The sequence below is a fragment of the Pongo pygmaeus genome, chromosome 1, assembly GCF_028885625.2.
Source record: "Pongo pygmaeus isolate AG05252 chromosome 1, NHGRI_mPonPyg2-v2.0_pri, whole genome shotgun sequence".
Lineage (NCBI taxonomy): Eukaryota > Metazoa > Chordata > Mammalia > Primates > Hominidae > Pongo > Pongo pygmaeus.
Genome location: NC_072373.2, coordinates 166102686 through 166116516, shown reverse-complemented (window position 1 = coordinate 166116516; position 13831 = coordinate 166102686). Strand labels below are relative to the sequence as shown.

General features: G+C 39.2%; 1 protein-coding gene across 4 annotated transcripts in view; it reads left to right on the top strand.

Annotated features, from left to right (window-relative positions):
- The window catches only part of ROR1 (receptor tyrosine kinase like orphan receptor 1), a 420883-nt gene extending 411333 nt beyond the window's left edge, over positions 1–9550 (top strand). For all 4 annotated transcript variants that reach the window (XM_054493632.2, XM_063654683.1, XM_063654677.1 and 1 more), the window contains one exon: positions 5486–9550. In XM_054493632.2, coding sequence (XP_054349607.1) covers positions 5486–6913 — 1428 coding nt within the window. In that variant the 3' untranslated portion in view covers positions 6914–9550. The remainder of the gene's footprint in view (positions 1–5485) is intronic.
- The last annotated feature ends 4281 nt before the right edge of the window (positions 9551–13831 follow it).

The window sequence follows — 13831 nt, the reverse complement described above, 5'->3', positions numbered from 1 at the left end:
CTTCCTTAAAGTAAGCAGGAAATAGGTTAGTCGTAGGCTGCTTCACCAGGAGTCATTTCAAATGTATTGTCACCTAAGGTATAACTTCCCAAAGATGGAAAGAGATAAAGCCACTGAGTCTGCCCTCTTTATCCATCTACAGCCACCAAGGTAATTACAGTTTTTAAAAACGCTACTCATAGTTCATTGCTTTCATATCTAAAGTTAAGAGATCTAAAAGTTCCCCCACATCCCCACTTAGCAGTCATCACTAAGGTGAAAAAAGCCACCAGTATCAGCCTGGTCTCTCTTATCAGCAGTTTAGAAAGTACTACAATTTTCCCATCTGACTCGCATCTAAATGACTCGCATCTAAATGACTCGCATCTAAAATGTTTTTCCTTCATTTTCATTCTGTAAAGAGTTCATTTAAACTCTAATACTGTTGCTTTTCAAAAGTTTCTAAAGAAAGAAGCATCTTGGAACAATGTATTAACTTCTGCATCAACTTTTATTTTATATAATAATTTTATATAATTTTTTAAAGGCAGATGTGTGTTTACTTTGAGAAGTAAAAATGTTAACATTGAAACTGAAAGCCTGTTTCAGTTTTAAGGTACTTAATTGCCTTACAGCATATAATAAACCGAGGCCATCTTGTCCTTCAACTAATGGAGGGAGTGATAAAGAGATAGGAGCCTGGGACCCTATTCATTCCAGTTTTCCTTTGTACTTGGTTTACTTTGGCACCATGCCTCATGTGTATTTTACACTTCTTTACATTTTGTACATCCCTGTATGACAAATACTTGTCAAACAAAAACTAAACAGATTTATAACCCCTTAACTTGAAATGAGCCAAAATTGAACTGCCAAAACTTTATGACTTCATTTTCTTTCATAGTTTTCCACTACATTGGTTCAAACAGACAAACCCCACTTGAGGTCAAGCAGAGGTCATTTCACTTTCATTACTAAAATATAATTTACAATATGCCAGACCTAAACAAGTTTAGCCTAAAGGGTTTGTATAATGTAAACCATCTGTTCCTCAACAATACAGCTAATTTCCTGCCGTCACCGTACAGTCTACTGACTGCTTCTTTAAGGGTTTTTATGATTTTTTAACTAGTTCAGGATTCATGTAAAATTTGAAAATGAGTCTATAGTTAGGACTCATTTGTACCAAGTAACTTGAGCACCTTAAAAATGCAAATCACTGTGGAAATTGTTCCCCTGAAACCAAGCTAGGAGCATTTTTTTTTCTGGGCACTTCTTTGCTGGCAGCTGCACAGGTGTTTGAAGGGAAGATTTTGTGGACTCTGCCATTTTAGATGCTTTCCATGCCTCTTTGCAAAGCAAACCCCCCAAATTTAGTTTTCAGTAGCTCTAGTAAATGACTCCTTGGAGAAGACCTGGGATTATATGCTATATGGCCCACTGGATATTGGTGAGATAGGACAAGATATACTTTGGGGTAAAATCTACTTTCTTTCATGTGTCTGAACAGGGAGGAAGAACAATTATAATTCCATAGAGTGACCACATACTGAAGGCCAACCTCCTAGCTCTGTGAGGTGGCAGGCCTCGGGCTGAGCCTCCAGAGACATTCGGCATCAATCTGGGATCGCTGGCCAGCAGGCTTCTCTGGTTTCAAACAGAATGCTGTGGCCGAAAAACAGAGAGCCTTGGAGTTGCAAGTGTGGCTCTTTCGGCTCTCCTGAAAATTCTTGATACTTTCTTTAGCCCCTTTCTCCATCTGTAAAATAGCAAAATTAAGCGTTCTTTTTCCAAAGGCAAATATATGAGAACAAATTTGCTTACCTCAGTGGAGGGGAATGCAGCTGGCCTTCTTAGCCACGAAGCCCCAAGGCCATGTGTAGGGCTGGTGCCAAGGTCCTGTCCACCTCTTCCTCTTTTCCCACCTCCAGAAGTTTGGCTGGCTTGCTTCCTTTTCCCATCTGCTACCATCCACTCTTCCACACGAGTTCTTGTTGCCTTCACCTTCATTCACATCTCAGAGGAGCCAGCCACGGGCCACTCAACTTCTCACCCACCCTCAAGCTCCAAAACAAATTCCCTGTCATTTTTAAAGTATTTTTTTTTTAAACTAACAACTACAGGAGAACAGAGAAAGATTAACAGGAAGAAATTTAAACACTCTGGAACTACTTAAGGCTTAAATGGATCTAAATCATTTGCATTACTTTACTTCCTGGATGACTTTCCTAATAAGGATAATAAGAATGATTTAAAGAGCACTTATTAGGTGGGAATTACGTTCATACATCGTTGTATTTAATTCCTACTGCAACAGCTCAAGCTAGATAGTATATTAGTTCATAGATATGGAAACAGAGGTTCAGAAAAGTTAAGAAATTTACCCAAGGTCAGTGATTAATATTATAAGACCTATGCCACAGGATCATGGTGTTAAATAAGTTAATATTTGCTAAGTGCTTGGAACATTATCTGGCACAAAGTAAGTGCTATGTAAGTATTAACTATTATTCATAGAAAGCAGCAGATTCAAGATGCAAACCCAGATTTATAGGAGTCCAAAGCTCACTTAGTTTGAATTATACCATACTGCCTATGGATACGTTTCAAGCAGTGAAGAAGGAGAGGGTATTGGGTTTCTAACTCCTCATTATACCAGTCTAATATTCCATGAATTTACTTCCTAATTCCCATTTTCCACAAAGAAGTTTTAGTACTCAGTCCCTTAAACTTCTCTATCTCCAAAAGCCTAGAGATCTTATTTTTGTCAAAAAGTAAGTGATGTCTACTTTGCCATTCAAGGGACCTTCACCTAAACTGGATTTATTTACATCATTAGGAAAAGTTCTGATGGAAATCTCCAATCTTAACGTCACGCAGGAAAAATTCACCTTGAGTTACTCTTGCCAGCAAAAGTAAAATCATCTGAGAGCTACAAGACAAAAAAGTAGGGTTGGCTCAACTGGTTACCTTTCTCATCACCCACACCTTGCTCTCTCAAAGGAATTCTACAAGCTCCCACAAGAATACAGACCCTAAAAGCAAAAGGAAAAATGGTGGATGGACTTGTAATTGCAAAAGATATTTCCTAGTTCAGTAAGATGGGAAGATTCGCCTGTTTTTTTTAAAAAAAAAAATTAATTATTTAATTTGAGCACTGTTAATATATTCACCTGGTTGAAAAATTTTAAAGCATAAAAAAGCATGAAGTGAAAAATCTCTTACCTCTGCCCCCCTTTTTCTAGTTTCTACTTCCATACCCCCAATAATCACTGCTATTTCCCAAGTATCCTTTCGTAGTTTCTTTATGCTTATACAAAGAAATATATTTCACGTGTTCTTTTTCTCCTTCTCTCTTACACAAAAGCAGCACCCAGCATTAACTGTTCTGTTGCTTTTTATTTTTAGCTGAGCAAAGGATTTTGCAGACCTTTCCTTACCAGTACATACGAAACGTCCTCATTCTTTTTTTTCAAATGTGGAATATTCTATTTACTAGCTCCACCGTAATTGATTTAATATGTTCTCTATCGGGACATGGAGGTCATTTATAATATTTTGCTATTACAAACAATACTATATTGAATAGAACTAGATCAATAAGATTTAATTTACTGAAAGTTTAAAGCAACACATTACCATTACTTTCAGCACAAGTAAACTTTCTAAAACTCATTTCCAAATATAAACCTCACAAAATCTGCTTTGATGAACAAATAAGACCAATTTATAATGAGACGGATTATTTGCATAGAATAATTAATGTTCCAAAATCCCCAATCCCAGTTTGTCCTTTTAAGTGAGTATTTTGCTGCAAGTTTATTTACACTTACAATTAGGTTAGTGGGCATTTTGCCCTGGAAAATATCAGCCTAGAACAAATCTAATCATCATGAATTCTAAATTAGTAGAGTTTGGATAAGAAAACTTTCTTACCAAATTATCTAAACTGTTGTTTTAAACTCTGTACAGAGGGCTCTGGATTTCATATGTATTTCAACGTTGTCAGTTTCAGTTAGAATTTTCAGGGTAGTATTCTTTTTTAAAAAATAAGGATTTGAAGGATGGGGATTATTTGAAAAATCAGTTGTATGTAAAATGCATTGGTTTTATTACTGTCTTTTCTAACAAATTAAATGAAACATCAGACTAAATTTGAGGTACATTTTAAAATAGTAAAAACATATAACACTATAGACATTTACTTGCCAAGATCAAATGTCATGATTCAATACTTATTTTCTTTGTGATCTAATGCCTTCACCTGTCTTCACCCACTTGCGAAGCCCTAGGGATATACGTTGGTATGAAGAGCAGTGCTTCCAATAAGATTTCCCTTGAAATCTGGTTGTGAGGACAAAATACATGCATAAAAAGAACAGAAACATCAAGTTGATAATAATAACAAAAAGTTAAATAGTACTTACCATGGGCCAGACCTAGGTCTGAGTACTTTACAAACATTAACTCATCGGTCTGAGTGCTTTACAAACATTAACTCACTAAAAGTTTGCCATAACATGGTAAGTACAATTATTATCATCCCATTTTATAGATGAAGGAATTGAGGCACAAAGTTAAATGTTGTATCTGGGGTCACACAGCTGATAAGTGGACGAGGCAGGATTCCAACTCAGACTGTCTGGCTATGGAGGCCACATGTGTAACCAGCCACCACACTGCTGAGTGTATGTGGTGGCATTCACAGTAAAGGCAAAAGAGTCTAGCAAAGAAATGACCGTAGTGGTCAGGGAAGGTTTTGCGGGAAGTGGGGCCTGAAACAGGCTTTTTAGAAAAGAAAGGATTTAATCAATGGAGAAGACCACATTTCAGATCTTCCCATCTCTATTGTGAGTACTTCAGAAGGACGATCTTTTGTTTTGGTTTCTCTTTTAGCACAATAAATATTCTAAGAATGGCAGAACATTGGAGGAACAAAAGTATTAGGCAAGAGTGTAAATGGTTTCAGGAGTGGACATTGAGAAAACCTATTTAACTAAAGTGATGCCATCACATAGAGAAGTAGCAAGGGATCATGTCAGGAAAGTGAGTTAGAACCAGATTACAAATGCTCTGAGTACCAGGCTATAGCCTCTGCGGTACTGCTTCTGACACCCTAATCTTCACAGAAACCACTGGGGTCTTGTTAAATGCACATGCTGATTCAGTAGGTCTGAGGTGGGCCCGAGAGTCCGCATTTGCAGTAAGTTTGGGTGATGCTGATGTTGCTGGTCCCCAGACCACAGTTTGAGTACCAAGACTCTAGACAACAGCAAAAAACCATTTTGTGGCTGGGTTGAGGGAAAGGGATAGGGTAGTGATGGACGGTTGCCTATGGCACCTCCCCTGAGTTGCAGCCAACGATTTGAAAGATATATAGACCTACAATATTTTATTTAATTTGTTTATAGAACATTTTCCTATATGCCCCATCCCTCCTTTCGGATGCAAAGCTGTCTTGCCTGAAGATATGTTTTAAACCACGTTTTTCCTCTCTTTCATACAGAGCAAGGCTAAAGAGCTGCCTCTTTCTGCTGTACGCTTTATGGAAGAATTGGGTGAGTGTGCCTTTGGAAAAATCTATAAAGGCCATCTCTATCTCCCAGGCATGGACCACGCTCAGCTGGTTGCTATCAAGACTTTGAAAGACTATAACAACCCCCAGCAATGGACAGAATTTCAACAAGAAGCATCCCTAATGGCAGAACTGCACCACCCCAATATTGTCTGCCTTCTAGGTGCCGTCACTCAGGAACAACCTGTGTGCATGCTTTTTGAGTATATGAATCAGGGGGATCTCCATGAGTTCCTCATCATGCGATCCCCACACTCTGATGTTGGCTGCAGCAGTGATGAAGATGGGACTGTGAAATCCAGCCTGGACCACGGAGATTTTCTGCACATTGCAATTCAGATTGCAGCTGGCATGGAATACCTGTCTAGTCACTTCTTTGTCCACAAGGACCTTGCAGCTCGCAATATTTTAATCGGAGAGCAACTTCATGTAAAGATTTCAGACTTGGGGCTTTCCAGAGAAATTTACTCCGCTGATTACTACAGGGTCCAGAGTAAGTCCTTGCTGCCCATTCGCTGGATGCCCCCTGAAGCCATCATGTATGGGAAATTCTCTTCTGATTCAGATATCTGGTCCTTTGGGGTTGTCTTGTGGGAGATTTTCAGTTTTGGACTCCAGCCATATTATGGATTCAGTAACCAGGAAGTGATTGAGATGGTGAGAAAACGGCAGCTCTTACCATGCTCTGAAGACTGCCCACCCAGAATGTACAGCCTCATGACAGAGTGCTGGAATGAGATTCCTTCCAGGAGACCAAGATTTAAAGATATTCATGTCCGGCTTCGGTCCTGGGAGGGACTCTCAAGTCACACGAGCTCTACTACTCCTTCAGGGGGAAATGCCACCACACAGACAACCTCCCTCAGTGCCAGCCCAGTGAGTAATCTCAGTAACCCCAGATATCCTAATTACATGTTCCCGAGCCAGGGTATTACACCACAGGGCCAGATTGCTGGTTTCATTGGCCCGCCAATACCTCAGAACCAGCGATTCATTCCCATCAATGGATACCCAATACCTCCTGGATATGCAGCGTTTCCAGCTGCCCACTACCAGCCAACAGGTCCTCCCAGAGTGATTCAGCACTGCCCGCCTCCCAAGAGTCGGTCCCCAAGCAGTGCCAGTGGGTCGACTAGCACTGGCCATGTGACTAGCTTGCCCTCATCAGGATCCAATCAGGAAGCAAATATTCCTTTACTACCACACATGTCAATCCCAAATCATCCTGGTGGAATGGGTATCACCGTTTTTGGCAACAAATCTCAAAAACCCTACAAAATTGACTCAAAGCAAGCATCTTTACTAGGAGATGCCAATATTCATGGACACACCGAATCTATGATTTCTGCAGAACTGTAAAATGCACAACTTTTGTAAATGTGGTATACAGGACAAACTAGACGGCCATAGAAAAGATTTATATTCAAATGTTTTTATTCAAGTAAGGTTCTCATTTAGCAGACATCGCAACAAGTATCTTCTGTGAAGTTTGACTGTGTCTTACCAAGCAGGACAGACACTAGGCCAGAAAAAAACAAAACAAACAAACAAACAAAAACATTGTGGGATGTGCACTCCATTGGAGTGTATGACATGGCATTGGGATTGGAACATGTGGTTTCAAGCACTGAAAGCTGCAAACCAGTGAAGAGGAAAAGAACCTTGTGATTAAATATAAAACCAAAAGTCAAATGGTGCTTTGTGTTTTAGCCTTCAGTCACCATGACTGGTCTCTCCCCCAGATGTATATATACCATAGCATTTGTCTACCTGCTGTCTTTTCTTCAGGACAGATGTTCAGGAATTATATTGATTGAATTTAGACTCTTTGCATGTTCTTATGGAAATGATGTTCAGAATCAATGAAGAAACTTCAGGCCAAATTTGAAACCCTGGAGGGAAATGAGCCATAAGACAAGTATAACAAGCCCTGAAGCCTTCTATGTCGTTGTGCTTCTTTGGGAAGGTGTAGAGCGTGCCTTTTTGTGAATCCTCCTCTGATCATGAGGGTCTTTCCCACAGTTTCTCACAGTGTGTTTACACTGCCCTTGGAATAACACAGCGCATCAGACCATAAGAAGGGTAGATGTGGATGCTAGAATTGATTGTTGGTTGATAGTTCTCTTTGCTGGATTAGGAATGAGGCGCCAAAGGAAGCACAGCCAGGAAAATGGCCCTACAGCCTAGATCAGCATCTGTGGGAAAGGAAAAAGGGTTCCCATGGGGACAGCCCCCATAGGAGTTTTCTGGAACCAGTAACACTGAAAAATAAGTGTGTGGCTACAGATGAGCACACCTACCCCTTGCAACTCCCTGTTTACAAGTTGTCCAAGGCATTGGAGTGCTTATGGTCAATGGACTCTAGGGAAGTAGGAAACTCCATCATGATACCAATGTCTAGTAATTTTAAAGTTTCTCTCCCTTTTTTTCTGTGCTGGAAACTTTCACAGATTTGATTCCCACCCCAAGAATTACAACGATGTATTCATACAGTTAGTTGGAATCCAAAGGTAATTAATTCTATTTTGCAAAATATGATGGTCTTCCTAAAAAACAAGTACTGAGTTCTCATTTCAAAAGTTACCAAGAACTGAATTCTTTAAACTAGCAAATCGAAGTAACGTAACCATTTTTGCCTTAGTGGGAGGTTTCAAATGTGCAGCTCATGGCATTTACCTGCCAACCATCTTTTGCCAAGTTTAGAATTCTTATGCGTTTCAAGTTCTATATAGAAAGTAATTTTACTTTTGATTTTTCTCTTGTTAAAAAAAAAACTCCTTTATTCTAAGAACAATGTCTCAAAGTCTCATTTTTACTTTAAAGGTATAAGAGACTTATAAAGAGACTTACAGGATATAAAAGTAATTCCTGGAAATGATATTTGATGAGGAGAATATAAGAGAATTAAAAACACATTGATGTTTTCATTTTTAAAAAATACATCTAGCATGAGAAATCAAGAAAATATGTTTACCAAAATGTATTGCAATTTTCCCAAACCTGAGTCTTCAAATAACAAACATGAACTTACAGGTACTGTGAACTCGAAGAATTGGTTATATCCAGATTTCTGGGAGATAAATTAAGACATATTTTTGTGGCATAAATAAGCTGATTCAGAAGTTACATTTCTTAACTTTAGGTAGAGGAGAATATTTGTATCCTTTTGTTGCTATGCAACTGTTTAATGATGAAGCTTCAAACCACAATTTTGTATATCATATGACAATCAATTGTTTTCCAAGAATATTTATTATTTTAAGTACACAATTTCAGTGAATCTGAGTTTTTCTAGGAGTCCCTTAAAGGGAAATTAGCATTCCATGAGCCAGTAAAATACCTACTCTGGTAAAACATTATTATGGTTAAAAAGTAAATTCAAGTTAGTTTTTTATAAAGAACTATAACATTTATTTTAAACATTTTATAATAACTGAAAACATTAAAGTGAGCAAATGAAATTTCAAAACCACTTGTAATAATGTATTTTATAATCGCACTGTGATACTATATAACACAGTCTCTTTTGTATTAAAATAGTATTTTTTTCACAAACTGAAAAATATCTTTTCCTTTGTTGACAATGTTTTGTAAGATGACTTTATTTTCAGATCTTTTTCTCCTTTTTTGCACAAAACTATGCTTATGGTTTGTGTCACAGAAGTGAAAATATATCTTTGCATTTTTATATCTGGTCTGTTTTTCTTGTTTCCTTTGTTTTTAACTTGATATAGATTTTCTTCAAATATATAATGGCAATTTTCAGATATCTCACCCTACCATATCTTTCCTTATTTTCACTGCATGCATGTAATCACTGTACTACTTAATGTTTGATTTGTTATTATGGGCATTTCAAATAGACAAGCATTGAATTGTAATGACAAAAAGGCTATTTTATATTAAGGATATATGCATTTGTATTTCACACACCAGAGATGATATTAAACACTGAGTATTTTATGCTGCTGTTTATTAAAAATGTTTACTATAAAATATTATTTCCTGAATATTGCTGTCATAGAGGTATTTGGGGATTTTAATATTTACATTTTACAGAAAGAGGAATCAATTCCTATTTGCTGTTGTTTCATTAAAGTTTTTTTTTTTTCAGTAGGCTTTTAAAACAGACTTGGGCATTATTTTGCTAACAAACAACCGTAGGTGGAGAGGGGAATCCTAATGATTTCATAACTGAATACTATCCACCTATATATGGCAAGTTTGAATTTTTAAAATCAAAATAATATATTGAATAGTTACAACCAATGGAATATAAAAAATATTTGATTTTAAGAATACAGTTGCATCATTTTCTGCCTTGATGTTTCCATATAACGTTAGATATCAAAGTCACCTCTTTGGACTCTAAAGAAGAAGAGGCTGTGTACATCTTATCATGCCCAACTTAGCTTCCAAACATATTGATAAAATAAATGGGGCCATTTAATTGTCACAACTTATCTTTATGACCTTATTTGCCCAAAAGAAAGAGTTCCTCATCTGGCAATTAATATACACGGTCAAGGAAAATGAGTACCATAATGAAAGTTCAAAGAAGTTGTCCATATCTGCTATTTAACACAGAAAGGAATACAATAAAACCTTTAGGGCCTTATCCATCTATTTTAGGTACAGCTCTTGTCACCACCTCAACAATCAAACTCAATAAAGCAATCCCTTCACATGGCAGTGAGATCTGTGTCAGGCTGGGTTTCTCCCTCTCACTTGAATTCCTCAGCCTGCCTTTCACTCCCATTTCCTTCTTTTATCTCCCAGCTCTTGACCCTCCCACCATCCCAATCTCTTCAACTCTGAGATTCCCTTAATTCCCTAATCACCAACATCTGCAAACTCCTAGCATCACCTTCCCGTAATGCCTACTACAATACTGAATAAAGAGGAGCTCTTTTATCCACACATCTTCAAAGATGATTACCTATCCCAGTAGTTCTCAAAGTGTGGTTCCCAGAGCAAAGAAACAGCGGCACCCTGGAACTGGTTAGAAATGCAAATTATCAAGCCCCACTTTGAAGTACTAAATCAAGGGATCCACAGGAGATGCTAGGGGTGAAGTTCATCCTCTTAATTTAGACAGCATTTTTTTTTTTCATCTAATAGTTCAAATGCTAAAGAGGAAATTCTGGGGATGAGACCCAGAAATTTGTGTTTTAGCAAGCCTCCCATGATTCTGATATACTCTAAAGATCAAGAACTGACCTAATTTAAAGGCATGGGGGCGGGTGATCATTACATTTTTTGTTTGTTTGTTTGTTTGAGACGGAGTCTCACTCTGTCGCCCAGGCTGGAGTGCAGTGGCGCCATCTCAGCTCACTGCAAGCTCCGCCTCCTGGGTTCACGACATTCTCCTGCCTCAGCCTCCCGAGTAGCTGGGACTACAGGCACCTGCCACCGCGCCCGGCTAATTTTTTATATTTTTAGTAGAGATGGGGTTTCACCGTGTTAGCCATGATGGTCTCGATCTCCTGACCTTGTGATCTGCCCGCTTCAGCCTCCCAAAGTGCTGGGATTACAGGCGTGAGACACCGTGCCCGGCCGATCATTACGTTCTTAGTAATGTGCACATAAGCATTTAATAACATTTTAGCCCCTTTATTCCCCTTTAAAGAAAATCAAGTTTTACTGTAAAATTCAGCACTAAAAGCTGTTTGTGTTAGCCATTTGACAATTAGCTATATTTTTTGAAGTTGTTCCCTTGGATAGAAAACTGACAACATGTAGTCTTTGTCAAGAAGATACTCCTCATCCAGTTCACCTGAGACCTAAATTCTGGGATGGTGGCCAAATGCTTTTTCCTTCTTATGGACAAACTCAAAGAAGTTGGTCTCTTAGTACGCGTTTTTTTGACCCTTGAACTGATGATTGACAAAACAAAACAAAACAAAAATCCCTTCTATGTTGCAACTTAACAAAGTTAAGGTCAAGGATAGGCTGGTCTTTGAGAGGAGGGACAGACTCAGCCCTAGTAAGCATCAAGCAGGAAGCTGCTGCAGGGGCTCCCCTCCCTCCCTTGCACTTCCTGTGATGCCCTGACCCAGCTGGCTGGATGCAGACACCTGTGGCTTGTTCTGCTGTTTTCCTTGGCCAGCTGGAATCCATCATCAGTCCCTGGCTGGCCATGAGTGCTCTTCTGCCCGGACTTGCTCTCCTCCGCCTTTAAAGGGCTGAAAGCTCTGAGGAAGGACAGAAAGAGGGATCCAAGGGAGGTTCTGGGGTGCAGTTCATACTCTTCTTAATTTATACGCATTTTTTTTTCAGCCAATAGCTCTAATGCTAAAGAGGAAGTGCCAGATTAGAGGAGAAGGAGCAAGGGAGCACACACAAGAAAGGGTTTTTGCAGCCAAAATATGACTGCACTGAAGTTTGTTACCATAAATGCCAACGGTAGTAGGACACTGTTAGCTCAAGAAAAGGAGAATCTTACAAACCATCAAAGCACTCAAGGTCAATGTAATCCTCTGGGAAATTAGGCTTTGAAGGCTTAAAAATATAGACATCTAGAGGGAGAAGGTCTGCTGACATATTTATAACTAGTTGAATCTTAAGCACGTATGAATTGCTCACTCACAAATGAGTACCATAACATTTGCTGACCAGGATTGGCAAGATACTTTACCAAATGACTATGTTAGTAAATACAGTCATGCGTTACTTAACGAAGGGGATACATTCTGAGAAATGTCCTTAGGTGATTTCGTCACTGTGCAAGCATTATGGTGTACAATTACACACACTTAGATAGTACAGCCTACTACAAACCTAGGCTATATAGAGTATGGCCTACTGCTCCCAAGCTACAAACCTGTACAGCATGTTACAGTACTGAATACTGTAGGCAACTGTAATACAATGGCAAGTATTTGTGAATCTAAGCATCTTATCATGAATGGAGCTTATAAAACTGGAAGTTGCTCTGGGTGAGCCAGTGAGTGACTGGTGGGTGAAGTGGTGGGTATTGTACACTATTACAGACTTTATAAACACTGTACACTTAAACTACACTAAATTTATTTTAAAATTCTTCAATTATAAATTAACCTTTTGATTTATGAACTTTTAACTTTTTGACTCTTATAATAACACTTAGCTTCAAAAACGTACAGCTGCACAAAAATATTTTCTTTATATCTTTATAAGCTTTTTTCTATTTTTAATTTTTTTAATTTACTTTTTAAACTTTTTTGTTAAAAACTGAGATACAAACAGACACTAGCCTAGGCCTACACAGGATTAGGATCATCAGTATCGCTGTCTTCCACCCCCACATATTGTCCCACTGGAAGGTCTTCAAGGACAATAGCACACATGGAGGTGTCATCTCCTATAACAGTGCCTTCTTCTGGAATACCTCCTGAGGTATCTGCCTGAGGCTGTTTACAGTTAACTTTTTTTTAATAAGTAGAAGGAGTACAATCTAAAATAACAATCAAAAGTATAGTACAGCGAGTACATAAGCCACTAACATAGTTGTTTATTATTATCAAGTATTATGTACTGTACATAATTGTATGTGTTATACTTTTATGCAACTGGCAGCACAGTACGTTTGTTTACACCAGCATCACCACAAACGTGAGTAATGCATTGTACTCACAATGTTACTATGGCTATGACATCACTAGGTGATAGGAATTTTTCAGCTCCATTGGTATCTTTTGGGACTACTGTTTTAAATGTGGCCTGTTGTTGACTGGAATGTCATTATGCTGTGTGTTACTGAACTGAATTCTTACCTAATCATGCTTAAGAGAAAGGCACCTCTTTAAAATTAGATGGGGCCTCTCCCTCTCCCTCTCCCTCTCCCTCTCCCTCTCCCTCTCCCTCTCCCTCTCCCCGGTCTCCCTCTCCCTCTCCCCGGTCTCCCTCTCCCACTTTTTTCGGTCTCCCTCTGTTGCCCAAGCTGGACTGTACTGCCATGATCTCGGCTCGCTGCAACCTCCCTGCCTCGGGCTCCTGTGATTCTCCTGCCTCGGCCTGCCGAGTGCCTGGGATTGCAGGCGCGCGCCGCCACGCCTGAATGCTTTTTGTATTTTTGGTGGAGACGGGGTTTCGCCGTGTTGACCGGGCTGGTCTCCAGCTCCTGGCCTCTAGTGATCTGCCTGCCTCGGCCTCCCGAGGTGCTGGGATTGCAGACGGAGTCTCGCTAACTCAACGCTCAATGGTGCTCAGGCTGGAGTGAAGTGGTGTGATCTCGGCTCGCTGCAACCTCCACCTACCAGCCTCCTGCCTTGGCCTCTTAAAGTGCTAAGATTACAG